General features: G+C 42.5%; 1 protein-coding gene across 2 annotated transcripts in view; it reads right to left on the minus strand.

Annotated features, from left to right (window-relative positions):
- Positions 1–316: 316 nt before the first annotated feature.
- LOC133137005 (semaphorin-5A-like) overlaps positions 317–20,575 on the minus strand; it is a 61,185-nt gene continuing 40,926 nt past the window's right edge. Inside the window, exons 14-23 of one of the 2 annotated variants that reach the window (XR_009709580.1) lie at positions 20,144–20,287; positions 16,313–16,460; positions 13,492–13,717; positions 8,531–8,740; positions 7,953–8,123; positions 6,842–6,997; positions 6,376–6,417; positions 4,772–4,986; positions 2,662–2,832; positions 2,005–2,136 (exon numbers count right to left, since the gene is read on the minus strand). Coding sequence is in view for 1 of the 2 variants with exons in the window: in XM_061254952.1 (XP_061110936.1) it covers positions 2,020–2,136; positions 4,772–4,986; positions 6,376–6,417; positions 6,842–6,997; positions 7,953–8,123; positions 8,531–8,740; positions 13,492–13,717; positions 16,313–16,460; positions 20,144–20,287 (1,429 nt within the window). In the remaining variant the exon portion in view is untranslated. Of the gene's footprint in view, positions 2,137–2,661; positions 2,833–4,771; positions 4,987–6,375; positions 6,418–6,841; positions 6,998–7,952; positions 8,124–8,530; positions 8,741–13,491; positions 13,718–16,312; positions 16,461–20,143; positions 20,288–20,575 lie in introns of both variants that reach the window. The other variant, XM_061254952.1, reaches the window with a different exon arrangement.

A 20,575-nucleotide genomic window follows, 5' to 3' on the forward strand; every position in this document is an offset into this window, starting at 1 on the left:
TATCTAGTATTAAATGTAGAACAGAATTTATTTTTTGTGGCACACACTGAAGTGGTATCACATGACATTCATGTGCCATCTCATAGCATGCATGTGCAGATTTAAAACTGAGCTTTTGCCAACACGCAAATATGCTTTTCTTAAATTCAGGAAATACTCCTCTGAGGGGACATTTGGTCAAGTAACTAATGTGTACATAGTAGCTAATCGCATAATCCACACACAGTTGTACAATGGTACTTGCTTATCAACAAAAGATCCCAAACTCATTATCTTCTTTTCTCCCAGAAAGCAAAGATTTCTCACCAAAATCACATTGTTCATAATGACAATTTAATATTTATTTCCTAAGAAACAAACACTTTCTGTTGAAATACACAATAAAACTACATTATTACAAAATATGTTAAAAGCAATTAAGGTATATAATCAATTCCATCTATAAATGCTTCTCATTAATTTGTTGCATGAGCACAAATAAGGTTAATCGGTTATAATGTAAACTAAATCACTTTCAGTGTGTGTTAAGAAAAAAGTTACTTTGTTGTCAAGCATCTCCACAGAAAGGAGTGTGATCTTCACGTTATCTCATTAAATCTAACGACAACGTTTCTTTTTTTCCAGGGTCATTTCAAACAATAAAAAATGTGTGCTGAAGATCAATTATTTTTCTCAGCATTAAGGTGTGGTGTGGTTGATTGATCCTTGAACACTGAGACTGAACCTTGTTAGCAATTAAAATAAAACATGCATCTGTTCTGAGCTTGAAATGCTGCCAAAGATCTAGGCCCAGATTCAATCTACCATGAATCACTTCATTGTGCCCTTATCTTTAACTGTTACGAATAAGCTGTTATTTTTTGTTAAGTTCATATTTGTATAGTTAACCTGCTGAACTCACAGCAGCTGTGAAAGCAAAAAAAACAAACAGTTTCTTTCAAGTAACAAACAAACATTCAATTTATTATTCCAATTTTTAAGACAAAAAGCACACGGTGTGTTAGAATGAATTTGGGCCGTACGCTGCACTGTGCTAACAAAAAGCTACAAAGCCATATGACTGACAGTGGATTCACTGCTCACTTTCACAATGATATTTAGACAGTTTCCAACAAAGGCATTAAGACAATATGAATACATATTTCCAGAGGCCCACCCGCACCTCAGCTGTCTAACCCGGCCCTGGTTGGACAGCGCTGGACAGCCGACACATATCAGTTCTTACTCCACAGGACAGAAGAAGGGTGGCAGCCAGACAGATCCATCAGGAGAAATGACAGCCTTGTCAAAATGTTTCCTTACTGCAGATGTGATCTTCACAACCACTCCCCTATTCCCTAAACACACCTCCAGCCCTACTGAACTCAATGGAGCTCAGGAGCTGGCAGAGTTCCGGTAGCTCTGCTAACTCTTTCCCCACATGGTGTGTTTTTTCATTGTGATGTCACCTCCTTAAACAGGGTTACTCCTGCCATCATTAAGCTTGCCAGGACGAATTATGAGGAGGACACATTCTTTAACACGTATGTCCCTTGTTTCGGAAGGACAAGGTTTATTCTTATTCAGACTTTTTACCATCTCTCTGTAATTTGCAGGCAGAACCTGACGCCTTTGGGATGAGGTGACCATGCAGAAATGAGGCAACAGGCAACATGTTCAGTTAAGTCATGCAGTCATCCAGTACCATCTCTCCACAGGTTTTCTGAAAGATAGAAAAAGAGTTTCCTTCCTCTTTTTTTTGCAACAAAAACACATTTTCAAAGTCACCCCTCCTACCCCCAGCAGGCCTTCACTGCAGCATTTGCAGAGTTGAGAGGAGTCACTGAAATAAGTCTTCCCCCAGGCATCTGAAAAAGTACTGATGTCCTTTGGCTGGCTGGGAGTTAAGAGCTTCTTTACTTTAGGGCTACTAGTGAAGTAACCACAATGCAGTCCATAGAAAAAGATGAACATTTCAATGCAAATCCATGAGTAAAAAACTCATCGCAGAGGGTGAAGTCATCAGGAAGCAGCCCAAGGCTAGTCATCGTAGGTGTTCAGGTCTGTGAAGTAGGCGTTAGCGTAAGTCTTCGCTGCCAGGTGAGGACTGAAGTACTTATTCCTTTCCTCTAAAATCAGATTGTTTTTATTGAAAATCTGGAAATAAAATGAGAAAAAACATATCAGCATCACCGGCTAAGCAGACAGAGGACCTGCCAGCATAACTGTGTATCTTACATGTATCAGTCCAGTCGGGTGGTCAGAGATCATGTATCATGCAATAAATGTACATAATTTGTCAAATCACATTTTCTATTTTATCGGGAGAGTATGTTTACTTCCTTGAGTCACCATAATGGATTTTTTTTTTTTACCAGATAAATATTCCTTCAGCTGCTAAATGTATGCAAGAACTATTAAAAGTCAGGTGGAACATCAGAGTGATGTTTTCATTTTATTACAGTGACCATGGGAATGAGAGCAAGTATTTTGCCTGATTAGTTGATGGTTATACAGTCGGACCCAGAACTGCAACGGTTTGATAAAGCACATTAAGACAAAGAAAGAGGACATCTTATGGAAAATGAACATATGGTCTCACAGTGATTTCACAAGGTAAGGGCTGGTCCAATGACATGGAATGGGAGTGGATGCTTTCTGCAAATAGAACTCTGAGCAGACCTGCAACCAATCAGAAGCTCTCGGGGAGGGGGGGACGGAATACGGAAGAGGTCAGACAGGGGTCAGTAGTTAGTAGTAGAAAATCTCCCGGCCACTGGACGTCCCAATTTTAGAGGTCAAAGGAGGGCGCATGCTGTGGTCGTCCGGGGGCAACAGAACGGAAACATCAGGCTGTGAAGAGGGAGAGGAATGAAGGAGAATGACCCAAGGAGTGAGTATGCGGCTTTCATTTAAAATGTCTGCAGGACGTGTGTACAAAGTATGCATAGTGGATGTTTGAGTGAAGAGATAAAGCCTTGATTTGAGCATGTGTGCTGGTGCGTGTGTGTCTCTGCGTGTGCGCGCATGTGTGTTCATGCACGTGTGTCTGCATGCATGCGCAGCTGTGTGTGAGAGATAGGAAACGCTAGAGAGAGAGAGTGAGAGAGTGTATGCACATATATGACTGCATCTAGGCGCTATCCATGTCAAGACTAATCAGGGCAGTGTGTGCAGCTTAATGCAATATTATAGCAGGGCTGCTTGTCCAAATCTCAGGTGGGTCATTGCTGCGGTAGCCTGGAGCCACTGCTACCACACTTGAATTCCCTCATTGAAATATAGATAGACAGTTACATTAAATGCAGGCTCTTTAGTTTAAGTGCCCAGGTAAAGATAGCATACCAAGTAAATAAACACTCTAACGTGATGTGGATGCGTTTGTTCATTTGTATTTAAACAGAGGCTGAGAAAATTGACAGGCCCTTAAAACCAGGTCTCTAACAAGAGGAAAGGGCAGGGACGCACCTACAAAACAAGACATCAAATCAAAAAGTGCCATGCCATGTTGCTCGCTGCTGGTTATAAATAGGGTTTAACACTGAATTACATTTGACAGATTAAAATAAGGTTTCTGAACAGCAGGAAACGAGACAAATGAGATGAAAACTCGGTTGTGAAACTGCTGGCACAAACACAATTGGTTTTCATTTTAGCCAAATAAAACTTCCCATAAAAACACAAATGGAGTTACAGACTGTAACCAAGTAATGAATGGGCACAGTTTAAATTAACTTTGCACTGAAATGAAGTAAAACTATTCAATATGACTTATAAAACTCAAGATTGAATACCTCTTGGTTATGGATTGTAAACACATTTTTGCCATTTAGCTAACATTTATCATTTAGCATTTATCACAGCGCAATACTTCTTCATGGAAGTGACTCCAAAATTTTAATGCAACAGTTCATCACCTAACATATCAAAATAATTAATAACTGAGCATTGTAGGAATTTTATGATGGGATGAATACAGATTTAAAATATAATAATATTCATCACCATATCTGAGCATTTTCTGACTGCAGTATTTTCATCTGAAGATGACCTCTGTTTCAGCAGCACTGCAATTGAAATGCAGTTTGCCAAGAATAAAATGCATACTGCATCATAACTGCTACATCATGAGAAGTATTTTATGGGAGAAATAAACTGACCAGTGTGGTCTTCCAAAACAATGCAAGGCATAAAACTCACTTTGTCACTGAACAATATGGTTCTGAACATATGCATGATATCTTCACATGCGTGTTCACAAAAGTTTTACTTCACTCCTGATAACATTTCCTACCAACCTTCCAACCTTTTGGTTAGATATTCATCCAACAGGTTAAATGTAAAAAAAATTAATCCTTCCTTTACATACAGTAACAATCAAATTAATTGCACCCTCTTGCCTGGAATTTCATCATGAAATACCCATGAGTAACGGGAGGGGGTGGTGTGAGTGGAAAAATAAGCTGGCAAGGTTCAATATTCCAAAGGCACCTGTCACTTCTGTGTAGACACGTTTCTCATCCACGGTTGGATGAGCTACAATACTAACACAGTAGGTCAGAAACACTCCCTTTATTTGTCTAGGACAGCCGAAGCGGACATTGCTTATGTCAACTAAATGACATAATGTATGAGATCTGGCTGACAGGAAACCCCACAGTCATCATCTCCCACTGGTCCCTAGTGCACATATTTATCAGGAACACCGCTAAACCCTGACAGGAGCTGACCTTTTGTGTGATTGATTTGTTTTTTGCTTTAAGCGGACCCCTTTCCCGACCAAGGAACTGACCTTAATGGCCTCCACAGAGTCGTACTTATCCAGCTTGTTGATGTGGTTGGTGACACTGGTGTTGAGCGGGGCGGCGGTCACGGGGTGGATGACCGTTGCATCGTGGGATTGCTGCTGGTAGCGCTGGCAGTAGGTGTAGACCAGCAGAGTGGACAGACAGCCCAGGATAGAGCTACTGAGTCCCACAGCCAGCATATGAAACCAGTTAAAATCAGCTGCAGAGGGCACACAAACACATCACACTATCGTTCAATTTCATTTCATTTCATTCCACCAGAACAGAGTTTATAAGAGTCCAAAGGGAATAAAATGGGCTCCGTTACTCTGAGTTGATTTAACACTGACCATTTTACATTCAAACTGCCAAAGGCCCTCTGTGGCTTAATGACTAATGGGCTGTGAATGTATTCAAACACAGTACATGCTGTATATTACTTTATGATTAAAGTGAAGAGGTGTAAGGTTTGCTTACAATGGCTTCAAAAAGTGCATCTATATATAAAGGTGTTATGCATATTTCACATTTAAAATTTCACTTATTTTAAAGTTAGGTTTAGCAGGATTCCATCTGTTTTTGTATGGATTTCAGTGAACATGGATTGAGAAGCTAGATTGATTTCACGTATTACTGCCTAATCCCATCGGACCCTCATGCAAATGCATATTTCATGTGCATTTTCTGAATGTACATAAATAATAGGACCAATGACTAAAAGCTGCATGCATCAATGCATCAAATTGAAAATCAAGCCTCAATGTGGTAATAAAAAAATGTAATAAATAAAAACTGACAAGGAACTACCGAGTGAGACTCAGAGAAATGAGTTTCGCTCCTCTCTTAATGCTCATCTGCCGTAGAGGTAAGACCAGACGCAGCGCGCTAGAAGTGACAGGTAAATGGAGGGAGAACCAGGACAGAGTCGAGTGCAGAATGCTTAGAGTCTCTGTTGCCGTGCCTGTGTCACACAGAGCTGTGAAATGTTCCACTGTGAGCGTGTTACAGATGAAATCACACAAAATAAAACCTGTTTTGCCGTCACTTTTATTTTTAAATGTTTGCTGATGCACATCTTTCTCCCTGTGGGCTAGTCAAACTTAGAATTTTGCTAAAACGTTTCCATCGATAAACAGCTTCCTACCAATGCTAAATATACAGTTTGACCTCAGGGCCTATGTCAGCGTATACGTGTCAAATCTATCACCATCTTTGGGTCTAATTATCCATCAAAAGGCAGCAAGTATAATGAAAAGAAAAACAGGGGAAATCATTTGAATGGACAACTCACACATTTTAATCCAGCATTGCCACTGGCATCTAATTACATGGAGCTCGCTTGATAAATAATGAAATAAACACCTACTCTGCGATTTGTTGTTCATATTTTTACCTGAACAATTTCATATTAACCCGAAGCTTCTAATGTAATAAACACTTCAAACCACTGAATGATAACTTACCATCCAGAGTGCTTTTATGTGTTGTCTGCAGAAAAGAATGATAAAACAATGCAAAATTTCACATTTCCCTGCATATGATACAGCTGAACGGGGGCTCAAACAGCAGAATAGTGCAGTTCAGTACAGGAGGATGAGTGAAATATTACCTTCACAACGTCTCTTTTCCAAACTGGACTGTGCATTGGATTCTGGGAAGAAAAAAAAACCTGGTCATTACTCTGATAGATGTCAAACTCAGAGTCAATTCAACAGATTGATGAATTTGAATCACAGGTAAACAAACCTCAGAACATCAGCACTACACTGTGCACCCATTAACAAGAGAGAAGTGACATCCTTTCATGAAGATGCAATTACAGACAGAATGGTAGTGCTGAATATGACTATGTATGTGGCCTGGAATACAGATTATACATGATGATATACAGATTAATCTCAAAACATAGTCCACATTCTCTAGTGGACAATGCTAAAGGCTCTCCAGTTTATCTGCCTCAGATCATCCTATCCTCACACTACAGAAAAGAAAGGTTAGGATGACACTGAATGCACAACAGCTTAAAAAATGCACTGGATACATACATACATACACGCACAATCACGCTGGCTGACCTGGGATCAGGTTGGAGTCGTAGGCGCAGGTCCTGGTCTCTGTGCTGTTCCCTGTGCACTGGTTTCCAGTGGGGAAGAGGATGTTGCAGTGGCGAACACGGACCTGCAAGCCTGTGGGCTCACACTGCGACCAGCGTGACCATGGAGACCAGCTCTCTGCAGAGGAAACATGGGGACAGGCCCTCAGCCAAATGCACGCAATGTGTGTGTGTGTGTGTGTGTGTGTGTATGTGCGTATGCATGTGTGTGTTTATGTGTGTGTGCGTGAGCATGTGTATGTGTGTGTGTGTGTGTGTGACAGTGTGAGTATGCATGTGTGTATGTGTATGTGTGTGTTTATGCGTGTGTGTGCATGAGTGTGTATGCATGTGTGTGTGCGTGTGTGTGTTTGTATGTGTGGGTGAGTGTGTGTATGTATGTGTGTGTGTGTGTACCTGGACAGGGCTGGGTGTTGCACAGGGCTTCCTCAATGTGTGTGTGTGTGTGTGTGTGTGTGTACCTGGACAGGACTGGGTGTTGCACAGGGCTTCCTCAGTGTGTGTGTGCGTGTGTGTGTACCTGGACAGGACTGGGTGTTGCACAGGGCTTCCTCAGTGTGTGTGTGCGTGTGTGTGTGTGTACCTGGACAGAACTGGGTGTTGCACAGGGCTTCCTCAGTGTGTGTGCGTGTGTGTGTGTGTACCTGGACAGGACTGGGTGTTGCACAGGGCTTCCTCAGAGTGTGTGTGTGTACCAGGACAGGGCTGGGTGTTGCACAGGGCTTCCTCAGTGTGTGTGTGTGTGTGTGTGTGTGTGTGTACCTGGACAGAACTGGGTGTTGCACAGGGCTTCCTCAGTGTGGGTGAGTGTGTACCTGGACAGGGCTGGGTGTTGCTCAGGGCTTCCTCAGTGTGTGTGTGTGTGTGTGTGTGTGTGTGTGTGTGTACCAGGACAGGGCTGGGTGGTGCACAGGGCTTCCTCAGTGTGTGTGTGTGTGTGTGTGTGTGTACCAGGACAGGGCTGGGTGGTGCACAGGGCTTCCTCAGTGTGTGTGTGTGTGTGTGTGTGTGTACCTGGATGGGGCTGGGTGTTGCACAGGGCTTCCTCAGTGTGTGTGTGTGTGTGTGTGTACCTGGACAGGGCTGGGTGTTGCACAGGGCCTCCTCAGTGTGCAAGCCCAGGCAGATGTCTCCTCCGTAGGCAGCAGGGGGGCTGCTGCAGGTCCGTGTGCGTGTGTAGTGTCCCCCTCCACACGGGAGGGAGCACCTCGACCAGGGGGACCAGCACGACCAACCACCATCCACTGCGAGAGAAAGAGAGAGAGAATGAGAGAGAGAATGAGAGAGAAAGAGTGAGAGAGAATGAGAGAGAGGGAGAGACAGAGAGAGATTGAAAGCGTGAGAGAGAGAATGTGAGAGGGAGAGAGAGGATGAGAGAGAGAATAAGAGAAAGAGAGAAAAAGAGAGAGAGCGAGAGGGAGAGAGAGAGAGAATGGAAGTGAGGCTCTACATGTTTGTGAGAGAGAGGTCAGTGGAGATGTTGAGCTGGTGGAAATGAATGTCAGATTCCAAATATGAACTCAAAAAACATGTTTCATCAACAGCTAACACGTTTCATCAACAGCACAGAAGTGCGATGCAAATAACCACAGGTCCATGCCCATCGCCGTGTGACATGACACTGCCGCTGGGTTGGGGGTGGGCCTCTCACCAGGGCAGGGGTTGATGTTGCACTCCTGGTACTCCAGAGCGGGCCCCAGGCAGGGGATGCCCCCGTATCTGGCCTCAGGGCTGCTGCAGACACGCTTGCGGTTCCGGATACCGCGCCCACAGTCCCGGCTGCACTGGGCCCAGGAGCCCCAGGGCGACCACCCGCCGTTCACCATGGGGGAGGTGATCCGGCTGGACCGCAGGAGGTCTCCTGCAGAAAAGGGCACGGACGGGGTCAGAGTCAGGCACAGTATCCACACAGCCTTCTACACCATCACATACTACACTGCTGTTATTCTGAGCTAACCTTACCAGCACCAAATGGAAGTGAGAAGAAAAAGACAGAATAGTTTAAAAAGTCAGTTTGAATATTCAGCATTTCCATGCAGCATTTGCTCATTTGCATTTGCCTTTTACTCTCTGACCCAGAAGCTTCCTTCTTATAGAACACAATGTATGCATGTATTTACATATTGTCAATTTCTGCCCTATATTTGACCTTTGGCTGTGTACTAAAGTAAACTAACAGTAATTGTTATTGTTATTGATGTAAGGGCTCAATAACAGTGGCTTCTGGCTGCGAGTTAGAACAGAACTACACACCGTCTGTGGGGTTGTTTCACAGACCTTAAGAGGGATGAGAACAAAATATCTGGGGTGCTGCTTCTACACACCATTTTAAAATCATTGCGACAGCTAAATGAACTTCAACTTAGATAGACCTTGAGAGAAATATATATATATTTATATATTCCCCAAGAAAGAATGAATATATGTATTTTAAATGAGAGGGTAGTCCACTGCATTGTAATGGAATCCACAGCCCTTGGAGATGGGTTGGTCTTGCACAGCAAGGCACAGCTCTGTATTACACGCGAGTTAGCGGATGGCAGCCCACAGCAGGTTGGTATCGATTTTCCACGCTTCTCCACCTTCTGCGGCCCGACGCCTCTGCGGGGTGGCGGCTGCATTGTGAGAGAGCTGTGTGACAGACGCCCAATTATACATTCAGGTCAGGCGGTGACATCATCGCCTTTGCTGGCGAGCCCCCCCTCGTCGCCCGGGAGACGGCAGGGCACTTGGCAATCTGCTCACACCTGGACGCGCTGCGCGGGTCACCCTGGGTGAGGGCTGGCGTCGAGGCCTACGATAAATCTGAATCCCTCGCACGCCCCCGGAGGGCACAGAGCGAGCATGAGCGCGCAGCTTAAGCAGACCACTGACGCTTTTATCTGCAATAAGGCAGCCTACCGGAACTTTCCCTCTGGGCTAAAACTCAACACCATCATTCACCCCAAGCTAAAACAAACTACCGCCGTCTTAATTCTAAGCTAGAATGGACTACTGACACCATCAATCAGACCATAACTAACAACTGATGTCCTCACCAATCCGTCGATAGTCTGTTCTAGCTGTGAGTGAAGACATTAGTAGTTACTTTTAGAACAGTCAATAGTCAATAGTATTTTAGCTCACTTTCATTGCAGAACTAAATAAAACTACTGATGCCTTAACTTTGAGCTACAACAGGCTAATGACACTTTCATTTCAGAACTAAAACAAACTACAGATGACTTCACACTCAACAAACACAGACAGACACTCCCAGCAACGACTGACATCTGGCAAACAGTCAAAGCAGACCACAACTGACACCTTCACTCAGATTCAAGACTATTGCTTCCTTCAGTTAAAACACTGACTGCTGACACACAGATAAAAACAGACTTCAGACACCCTCACACTGAGCCAAAGAGCGTACAGACACAATCTAAAAACTAAAACAGACAGTAGAGACAAAATAGACAAATGCAGACATCTCACTGATCTATAAAAGGCGACTAACCACTTCACTCTGCACATGAGAGGACACATAAAACACACTACTGACAAACCCACTTCATATCTATGTGGGAATTGTTTATGTCAATATCTATGTGGGAATTGTCTATGATAATAACTATGTGGGAATATGTTTACATGGGAATATTTCCACATTCAATATGTAAGTGTAATTCTGTTGATTAAACTTGAGTGGGCAGCTAAGACAGACCATGCAACCCATCTCCTCCGAGAGCCCAATTTAAAACTGCAAACGGGTTTCAGTTTTTACATGAAATTTCCATTGCTTCACAGCTTGGACAAATGAGGATCACCACCACAGCATGTCCTGCCTCAGATCAGCGCCGGGGGCCAAGCCGAAGGACCTTGTCCACAAAGCCGTAAAATTAATGAAGAGTACTTGGAGATCAGGCAGCACAATTTACGGTCTCCAGTACAATTCCCAGAGCTGTCAAATATGCAGTTTGGAAGCCCCAAGGAAGCCATTTTAATTGATTAGCGAAAAGTCAATTAAAACTCTGTAACACTCTCTGTGGTGGCTCTGAGGATTAGAGGCAGTTGTTTAGTGTTTATACCAAGCCAAGACCAAAGGGGCATAATTATGAAGACAAGGTGTACGTGCTCCCAAGGTTGAAACAGAGCAATACGGTACCTGTGATCCTGGGTTTCACTGGCATTACTGAAGAGTTTGGTTTTCTCTGAGCCAGTGACTGAACTAACAATGCACAAGGCTCAGGGCCCACAATGACAGTCATCATGATAACTTTTTTGCCCCTGAATTCCCGGGAAAATTCGTTTTTCCAACTTAAATGTAAAAGCAGCTTTATGGCATTATTGCCTCATGGGTTTGCATGATGACTCCCTTGATGAAGAGACCAGAAACAAACTAAGCGCCCCTTATGAGATGAAACCCGACTTATAAGACGAAAGGCAGACTTTTATTGAATTTTTGAAACTTTTATAACATGTAAGTATATCAAATTCACTTGTGAAAATGTGATTTTTACTTTTGAAGGCACATTTCACAGGTGATTTTTCCATAACAGGAAAACCGCAGCCTACAGTGTTAGAGAAAGAAAACGAATTCAGGGCTGGCCTTGTCCAGAGTGCTCTGAAAAGCGGCAGAGATCTCTTTCTCTGAAGAGAAAACAGGCAATCATGTGCAGGCCTGGGAAAATGAAGAGTAAAATGACAAACCCCATCATCAGTTGTGTCCTTTCAGTCTCTGCTGAAGCGCATGAACCTGAAGGTCTGGCCACGAGTCGTCTGATTGAGCTGTGAGGTAATGACTGTCATTTGCGCTGTGCTCCTTCCTAACAGAGGCACCAATGCGTTACCGCCTTGAGATCTTCAAAGCGCTGTTGAATCTGAGGGTAATGGGAAGCCTTGAGAACAGCCACGTGTGCGTGGCTGAGAAATTAGGCCACGGCAGCCGGATCAGTGCAATGATCACTGAACTAAGTTTACAACATTTTCAGAAAAACGATGTATCTTGGGAGAAACAAGTCATTACGGTACATGCCAATTACTGATAGGAATGGGAATGAGAAAGAGGAATATATGCATACGCACACACGCTAGAAAATGCTCACACAAACATACACTTGCATTCACAAGAACATATACACACACACACACACACACCTGTGCACAGGTCCATGCACTCTAATGTTAAAAGGTTTCCATCCAAACAAATGGAATAGGAATGGAGGCTAGTTTTGTTGCACAGAATAACATGGAGTATAGAATAATGGTTATAGCAGTTACCAGTCGTTACTCATTTCGATTTGCTATCTCAGTTCTGCTTTTGCTTCGGCATTGTGCTGTGATGTGAAAAGGTTCTTTAAAGGCAACTCTGTCCTTCACCAACAGAAAAATCTGAAAAACATATAGGTTCTGACAAAGGGTATAACGAGAATAAAAATAACCCTCCAGCTGGAAAAAGAATAAGTACAAGAGTATCTTGACAAAAAAAACATAATTTAGGTGCACTGTAAAACAGCTCAGAAAAGGAGAGCTTTGTACAGAAAAAAGGGTGAAGGCACATTTCGTTCACAAGCCATGACAAAGTAAGAAGAGGCTTCTGTGTGCTGCCCATTTTAATTTCTACTCCTGGCCTCTAGTTTCCAGCTGATGCACTCCAATCGATGGAGAGGGTCTACTGCAGCTCATGCATTTAGGCATTAGTTTCTCTCCCACTATGCACAGCTAATTACTAGAAGATGCCCTTTCTATTGACAAAGAGAATGATAGGTACTGACAGACACACAGACAGACTTATACAGAGGGACCTCACCACCAGGTGAGTAAGAGAGGGACACTGGTTACACAGCTCTCGCTATATCAATGCATTTTAATGTATTACAATTACTATTTAATTTATGTTCTTCTCCCCTTGTGACTCATGAGTTCAGCACTGTAATTGTCAACAAAGTATTAATACAGTGCTTTGGTAGCACTGTATTAATGACTTGTCACAAAAGGTACCAAAACATTTCCTTTCAGAAATGGAGACAGACAGACAGACAGATAATGTGATTGTGAGACTAAAGCATATAGAGTTATAGATGGTGAAAAATATTTATAGAAAAAGGAGTGACAGAGAGAGAGGCAGGTGGATAGTGAGAGAGAATGAGAGGGAGAAAACAGAGAGGGGGACTGCAAGACAGATAGAGAGAATAACAGAAAAAGCAGAGATTGACAGAGAGGGGAGCAGATTTTGACAGAAGAGAAAGAGAGAGATAGAAAGAAAGTAGAAAATAGACAGACCCTTAGAGGGACTCATTGTCTATAGAGGGACATGGACTGATTGACAGATGGACAGACAGACAGGTAAAGGGACTCACCGTCAGTAGAGCACCTCACAGAGACATGGACTGATTGACAGATGGACAGACAGACAGGTAAAGGGACTCACCGTCAGTAGAGCACCTCACAGAGACATGGACTGATTGACAGATGGACAGACAGACAGGTAAAGGGACTCACCGTCAGTAGAGCACCTCACAGAGACATGGACTGATTGATAGATGGACAGACAGACAGGTAAAGTGACTCACCGTCAGTACAGCACCTCACAGAGACATGGACTGATTGACAGACAGACAGAGAGAAACTCACCGTCAGTAGAGCACCCGGTGGACCCATCGTTGGAGCAGTAGCGCATCTCTATCCTCTGCCGGCCCACCTCCAGCAGGGAGGGGTCGGGCACGCTGGCCTTGCAGGTGTAGCGGAAACGCTGCTCGTAATGGCCGCCGTGGTCGGAGATGTTCACCGGAGCCCAGGGAGTCCAGGGCGTGGTCTTCTTCAGGTCCGGGCAGGGGAAACTGTTACAGGCCTGGAACTCCTGTCCAATCAGAGCAGGAACAGACACAAAATCAGGCATACCTGAAATTTCCTTAGCACATATATGTAAACACACTCCAGTCGCCTGGAGTACAAACCAAATGTCGCTGTGACCAGCAACATCCATTGCAGTTTTCCAGTCACAGTGACGCTCTGTCGCTGGACTATAAACTGCCCTTATGTGCCACTTATTTCATTTTTGGGATGCTATCTAGGTCACAGTTATAGTACTGGTAACAATTCAGCATCTCAAAGTCTGTCATTAAAGCTGCATCTGAATGATTGATTAATGTGATGATGTCAGCTTATCACTGTCTTATAGTCATGGTACATTTGCATACTGGTTACACTTTTGGAGTGACACTGCAGTTACATTTGCAGATGGTTTGCCAATTTTCAGAAGGTCATTCTGAGGTCTAAGACACATGTGATGCCACCTACTTTGCAGAGATAATGGATTGTGACGATCAAATCCTGAAAGAGTCAAAAGGAAGCCAAAAGCTCCTACTGCAAACTTTTCCAACATTCAGCTACGACTCTATATTTAAGTGTGTGTTTAATAGAACTTAATTACAGTTTGAGTGCAAAATGTTTATAATGACTAAGAAAAAAACCCTTCTCTGTGCAGTTATTTCCAAGCAATGTAATTCAGAATTATAAAACATACTGCATCCTTTGAATAACACTTCAATCTAGCTGCATAAAATGATGTATTTTCACCGATTAATGAAAAAGCAGTAATGTCCCATCTGCTTGAGACAGAAGAGCAGGTGGCATTTTTACCACTGAATCTTTGTTTAATGAATCACCTTAACGACATACGGCAATTATGAAAGTGAGGCAGTTCCCAAGGTCATACAGGTAGTCATGGCAACACTAAAAAAGGCCGGGTAACTAATGCTAACTAATTCTATTCACTCATACCAATGCACGAATTGAAAATCACTCACAGAAACATAAATTGGATGATGACTCCTTTCGGGGTCACGGAAGTTATTAAAAACAGTGGGGGGAAAGCAAAGCTTTGTGTCACACAAAGAAATGTGTCACTTATTCGTTAAACAGATAGGAACAGAGCACTTTGTGAACCCTTACATACATTAATCAGTGGTTTGTGGAGTACAACACACATACAGCAAAGCACTGCATAGTGTCACATTTAGAGTCATTGTGTCTTTCTGCAGGCTTAGACAGCAGAAAACAAACCTGACAGAAAAGGTCACATCAATCTTAATTCACATCAATGACACTGAAAATTCTTGGCCCTGTAGTCTTTCTGCACTTTGCTTAAAAAGAACCAACATCTTGGTTATGAATAGTAGACCTGGCAAATGAACAAATGAATCACACACAATCCAAGCTATGGCAGCAATACCCTTTTGAGGTGTGTGTATGCAGATGGGAATATACTTTAGCTAAAGCCAACCTGACCGAACTGTAAAATATGATTTCAGTGATGGCCTTAGGTCCCGGGGGGTGTCAGGGGAGACATCTTTGGGAAGACATCAAATACCCCCCCCCCCCCCAGTATTATCATGTTGCTTTGGTTGGAACTATTAGTGCCCCTACAAAAAAAAATGGAGAAAATGTCCTGTTGTGTTGCCCCGCCAAAATGAGATCTACAGAAAACTCTTATTTCAGTGTGAGGGTTGATGACCTTCATCAGTAGAGATTTCTGTCTGGCTCATTCAGTCGTGCCCTTGGAAGAGCAAGGGTAAGTATAAGTACAGGACCAAACCCAAGGGCCCTCCCCACTATCACCCTGCACTTAGTCCTCCTCTACATCACTGATCACCAGTCAATACACAGCAGAAGCTGGAAAACTACAGTTTCTACCTGTGGAGGAAAGAAGCAGATTGCCTTTTTTTCTAGCCCAAAATTCAGAATGGCTGCATTATGACATGTAAGAAACACTACTACTGCTACTCTGTGGCAGATCTCAAATGTCAAAGTATGTTTTTTTGGAATTCCAGAAACAAAACAATGCCTACTGCATACTGAACTACATTTACAATATTTTTGGTCTCACTACTCATAGCTTTAAAGGCGGCCAAGGTATGCCTCTGAACAAAAAAATAATTAACCATTTAACTCTGCTGTCAAAATCTCATGTTCATATCAATAGGTTGAATTTATTATCAAAGTTTCCCCAAACAATAGACAGGAATGGTTTATAGTGGGTCAAAGTTTCCCCAAACAATAGACAGGAATGGTTTATAGTGGGTCATACTCTATATGTGCTAACGTACATCAAATCAGACAAGCAGGCAGGCAGCACTGTCCATCAGCTGAGATTTCCACACTAAGCGAGAACACCCCTCTTAGTGTAAATGCTGTAACATTCTTAGGTACTTACTGTATGTTTCTACTAGTAAGCACCTGAGGAACTAGTGATGTGTCACAGTTTAATTCAAATACGTTCTATTTATTTTGGGCAGAAACCAGGCGTGAACCCCTAAAACAATTCCCAGTGAGAAGGAATCTCAGGAGGACCCCAGCTACAGAGGGGGAGGCCATTCTCCGCTGCCCATCCTGGTGTAAAGTAAGGGCAGCCTGGATGCTAACAGAAGCGTAATGAGTTTTGGCGAGTGCGTACCAAGCCACAGCCGGGACACTCGTTCCCGTTCTCACACGCCCTCCGCCGTGACTGCACCCCTCCTCCACAGGGCGCCGAACAGCGTTCCCATGGCGACCAGCCCGACCAGTAAACGTGCGGGGGACAGGGAAGGTGCTCATTGCAGTACCTGTGAACAGAAGGCAGTTTAGCATCCTTCTGCTAAATAAATGCAGTGTCTAAAACAGCAGTGTGACTGACAAACAATGCATGTCAATGTATCTAACAGTTAAGAGTGTTTCATCATCTGTGGAAAAGGGTAGTTAACATTATCAGTGTTAAATCACAGTTTATTTTAATCCAACAAGGAACATATGTACTCTTTTAGATGTGGAAGCATGCAGTAAAATGTGTGGCACTGAATTAATTTAACTAGCAGAGTTTATATGAGCTCAATAAGGACCATGTGCACTCTGTAAGAGGCAGAGGTGGAAAGTCCAGAGGACAGAAGGAGAAGTCTTCTACCTGTGTTTCTTCCACCCATTAACTCAGCCAGCAGCTTTCACTAATTAGCAATGACTTTTTTAAGCTTGGATTTTTCACCCCTGGTATTCACTCAACACTGAATATTTTACTGTGCATCAGAACTTATTTTACACTAAACACCAGCTGTGCAGTAACAAGCAAATACATGTTGGAAATCACAGAAATCATAATCTATCATAATTTAACACCAACTGAGTTAACATTATTAACATCTTGACAGCTATGTTCAATCACTTGACTGTCACTTTATCAAGCAATGAAAAAAGTGAAAGATTCTTCTTGGTAACTTGAAGAACATCTTAATTTGACTCATTTAATTTAATTAAATGAACCTAATAGTTTTACATTCAATTTCACTGAGTTCAGTGAAATTTCAGTGCGTATTACATAGCAGGTGATGATAAATTGTATTTACAGTCACCTAATACGTATGATAGAGTAATGATAACACCAGACAAACCCTCAGCAACTTGCTTTATATAATTATATGATGAAACTGTATAATGAAACTGTACAATGTACATTTTTTATGTCACCTCTGACATTTTATGTGTCATATTCTTATATTGCAATGATAGAAGGATTTTTCGGTAGGTTAGCATATTTTCCCAGGAATGCTAATCAAACCTTAGTCATAATGCAGTGCCATTAGCAAATCACCAAGGACACTTGTCATTGTAGAAAGAATCTGATTGATTCAATAAGAATAACATTATTATTATTATTATTATTATTATTATTATTATAATAATAATAATAATAATAATAATAATAATAATGTGGCATTACGCACACATTCTAATAAAAGTTCAATGCATTTTGACTAATTTATGGAACAAAACACTATGTCCTTTCTACAAGTAGAACACTGCTCAAAATTCCTTTAGAGTGCCTTGAAGGCAGGGGTGCACAACAAGGGTGATCCGTTTGAGGATTTTCTGCACCCATGCTTTAAGGGAGGAGGAATGTTGAAGAATTATAGCAATGCAGGCACGACACTTGTATCCCTGGAGGGACCCTCTCGCCCTGGGTGGTGCGGAGCACCAAGGAGTTTATACACAAATTGTAATTCAGACTGACTTACAATTAATGAATGCAATTTGGACTCAAGCAAACACAAACATATTTACGTATACAAGTCCATTTTAAAATTGCTGGACCACAGCTTGCATGAAGATACGCAACCTTGCCAAAAGGTCAGAGCTTTGGGGAACAGTGGGAAGGAAAATGCCAGACATTTTATTATTTTTAGTTCTAAAAAAAAAAAAAACGTTTGTCAGACCTTAGGCACAAATATTTTCTATTTTCCAAGACTAAATGTTTCAGCCATAAGAACATTTATTTGTCTTTTTTTGGCAAGCATATGACCTATTCGTACATTAACACATGAAATTTAGTAAAAATATTAGAATATAAATTTAGTCAAGCTAATGGATGACGTTTTATATCTCTGCTAGTGGCAAACTGTGAAGGATATACTAATATGAAGGTATACAGTACATTGACATATTTCAAATATATTTTTAAAATATATAATCTTTCAACTGATTTTACACTTACCACCTCACACTTTTTTAGACTGTCATGTCAGTGCCACAGTGAGAAAATAACCTGGTGCATTTTATCAAGGAATAAAGAAATGAATAAGATTCAGGGAGCAAATACAGTAATGAAGCATCTCCCGTTCTTACTGTCCTGCTGGTGCGCAATGAGTTCTAGTCCTGCGATGAGCACCAACTCGTTGCCTTTTCACAGAAATTTCACATAACAGGCAAACCCGTCTCTTATTGAACAGCAAAGGGGTGTGAAAACAGCAGGCACCTCTTCTAATTAGGCAGAGAGAGAGTCAAAGATTACCCTGAATCTGACCACACTCATCTCCCTGCGCAAGTTTCCACCGCGCACAGCAGAGCTGCCCAGCCCTGTTTCTCAAGATCTACCGCCCTGTACGTCTTCATTTCAACCCTAATTTGGCACAACTGATTCGACCAATTAGCAGCTCAATGAGAGCTCTATCTGCTGAATGAGGTGCGCTGGTTTGGAGTGCAAACCTGCAGGCTGATAGGAACAGGGTTGAGAAGCCATGGCATATGGTGTTATAATTTCCTACATTCATACTAAAAGTTAGTAGTAATATTACATTAGTTGTATTTCTATTATTATTACTACTACTAAATTGCAAGTGTTTTGCAGATGCTCTGATGCAGAGCATTTTGATATTACTGCTACAATAAACTTCTGTTGCTACTGATACTACAACTACCACCACCACCGCCACCATTTCTACCACTATCGCTACCGATATAACAACAGTACATTCAATCACAAAATGGACACTGTCTATGTGGTACATGAGTCCACTTTCAGGCCACTGGCTCATCTGAAAAACTGAGCTCCATTGCTCTGGTCTTCCACTTTCAGGCTAAACGTACTGTAGACATAATACAGTACATACAGTGCAGTCTGGAAGTATTTGGACAGCAAGTAATTAATTTTGGTTCCCCTATGGAGTTGCTAGCAATGGTTGGCACTGGCAAGGTCCAGATTTGATTTATCCATGCACCACCAAAATAAATAAATTCCCAATGCCTTCTCACAGAGTCATCTAAAGTGCCCTTTAAAGCAATACTGTTAACTGGTTTATCTTATGCATGTTGTCCGGTCTTTGGGAGGATTCCTAAATGGAGGTAAGGTCCCATCTAAGGCACATTCTCACAAAGCATATCAACAAGCCTTAAACAAGTGCATTAATTATGCCACAAAACGTAAATTACCACAAACAATTATGCAAAATGTTACATTTTTTTACTATCATTATGAATAGGAAAGCAATGTGTCATAAAACAGAAAACATATTATCAGGATATTACAGGTTTCTCCCCTTTGTCAATTTCATGGGTTAAAATAAGGATGAAATATGACACTGACATTGCAAAAACAGCTGAGTACAGACAAGTGATGTGGTGCATATTAATACGCAACAGTATTAGGTGTGGAGAGAACACACTGGTGTTGAGACCTTGAAACATCTATTACCCTTTGGCTGCACAACCAGTGATGATTTCTACCCTGCTGTACTTATTTTGTTTTTAAACTACAGATTCAAAGGTATCTTAGCAACCGGCTGGACCACATGGGTTGCTAGGACACATTCATTATTAAAGCCACTATGTTTTTTTTGAGGGAATCGCGCTTTCAAGCTAAACTCTTAATTGGGTACCCGACCCTTTATCTGAGGGACAGAGGCGGTTTGCAGGAGCGTTTCACCCCGCAGAGCGCTCATTAGCGGCAGGCTGGGGGACGGCGCGGGCCCCCGGCGGTGCGTACCTCTCCTCGCGGCCCGGCCCCACGCACACACGGCCCCCGTGGAGAGGGGAGGGGTTGCTGCAGGCGCGCTGCCGGACCTGGAAGCCGATGCCACAGCTCGTGCTGCAGGGCGCCCAGGGAGACCACTGAGTCCAGGCGCCGTTTCTGCAGGAACACGGAGAACGGTCACGACAAGAGCAGTGTGACCAGCGACCGGAGATGACACCTGTTACGATGCTGCCTGTGACCGGCTGCTGTACCCACAGAAGCCAGAAGAGACAGAAAAACTGACTGAAACACAAAGGAAAATGTTGAAATAAACATGTTGACAAATGAATAAAAGTAAAAGACTGTAATATAAGCAAAGTAAAGAAGTAAACAACTAAGGAAGATCAGAGATTAGTGTTGGGAGAGAGAAAGAGAATTTCCAACAGGAAATGATGCAATGTGTTT

Source organism: Conger conger, chromosome 9 (genome assembly GCF_963514075.1).
Source record: "Conger conger chromosome 9, fConCon1.1, whole genome shotgun sequence".
NCBI lineage: Eukaryota > Metazoa > Chordata > Actinopteri > Anguilliformes > Congridae > Conger > Conger conger.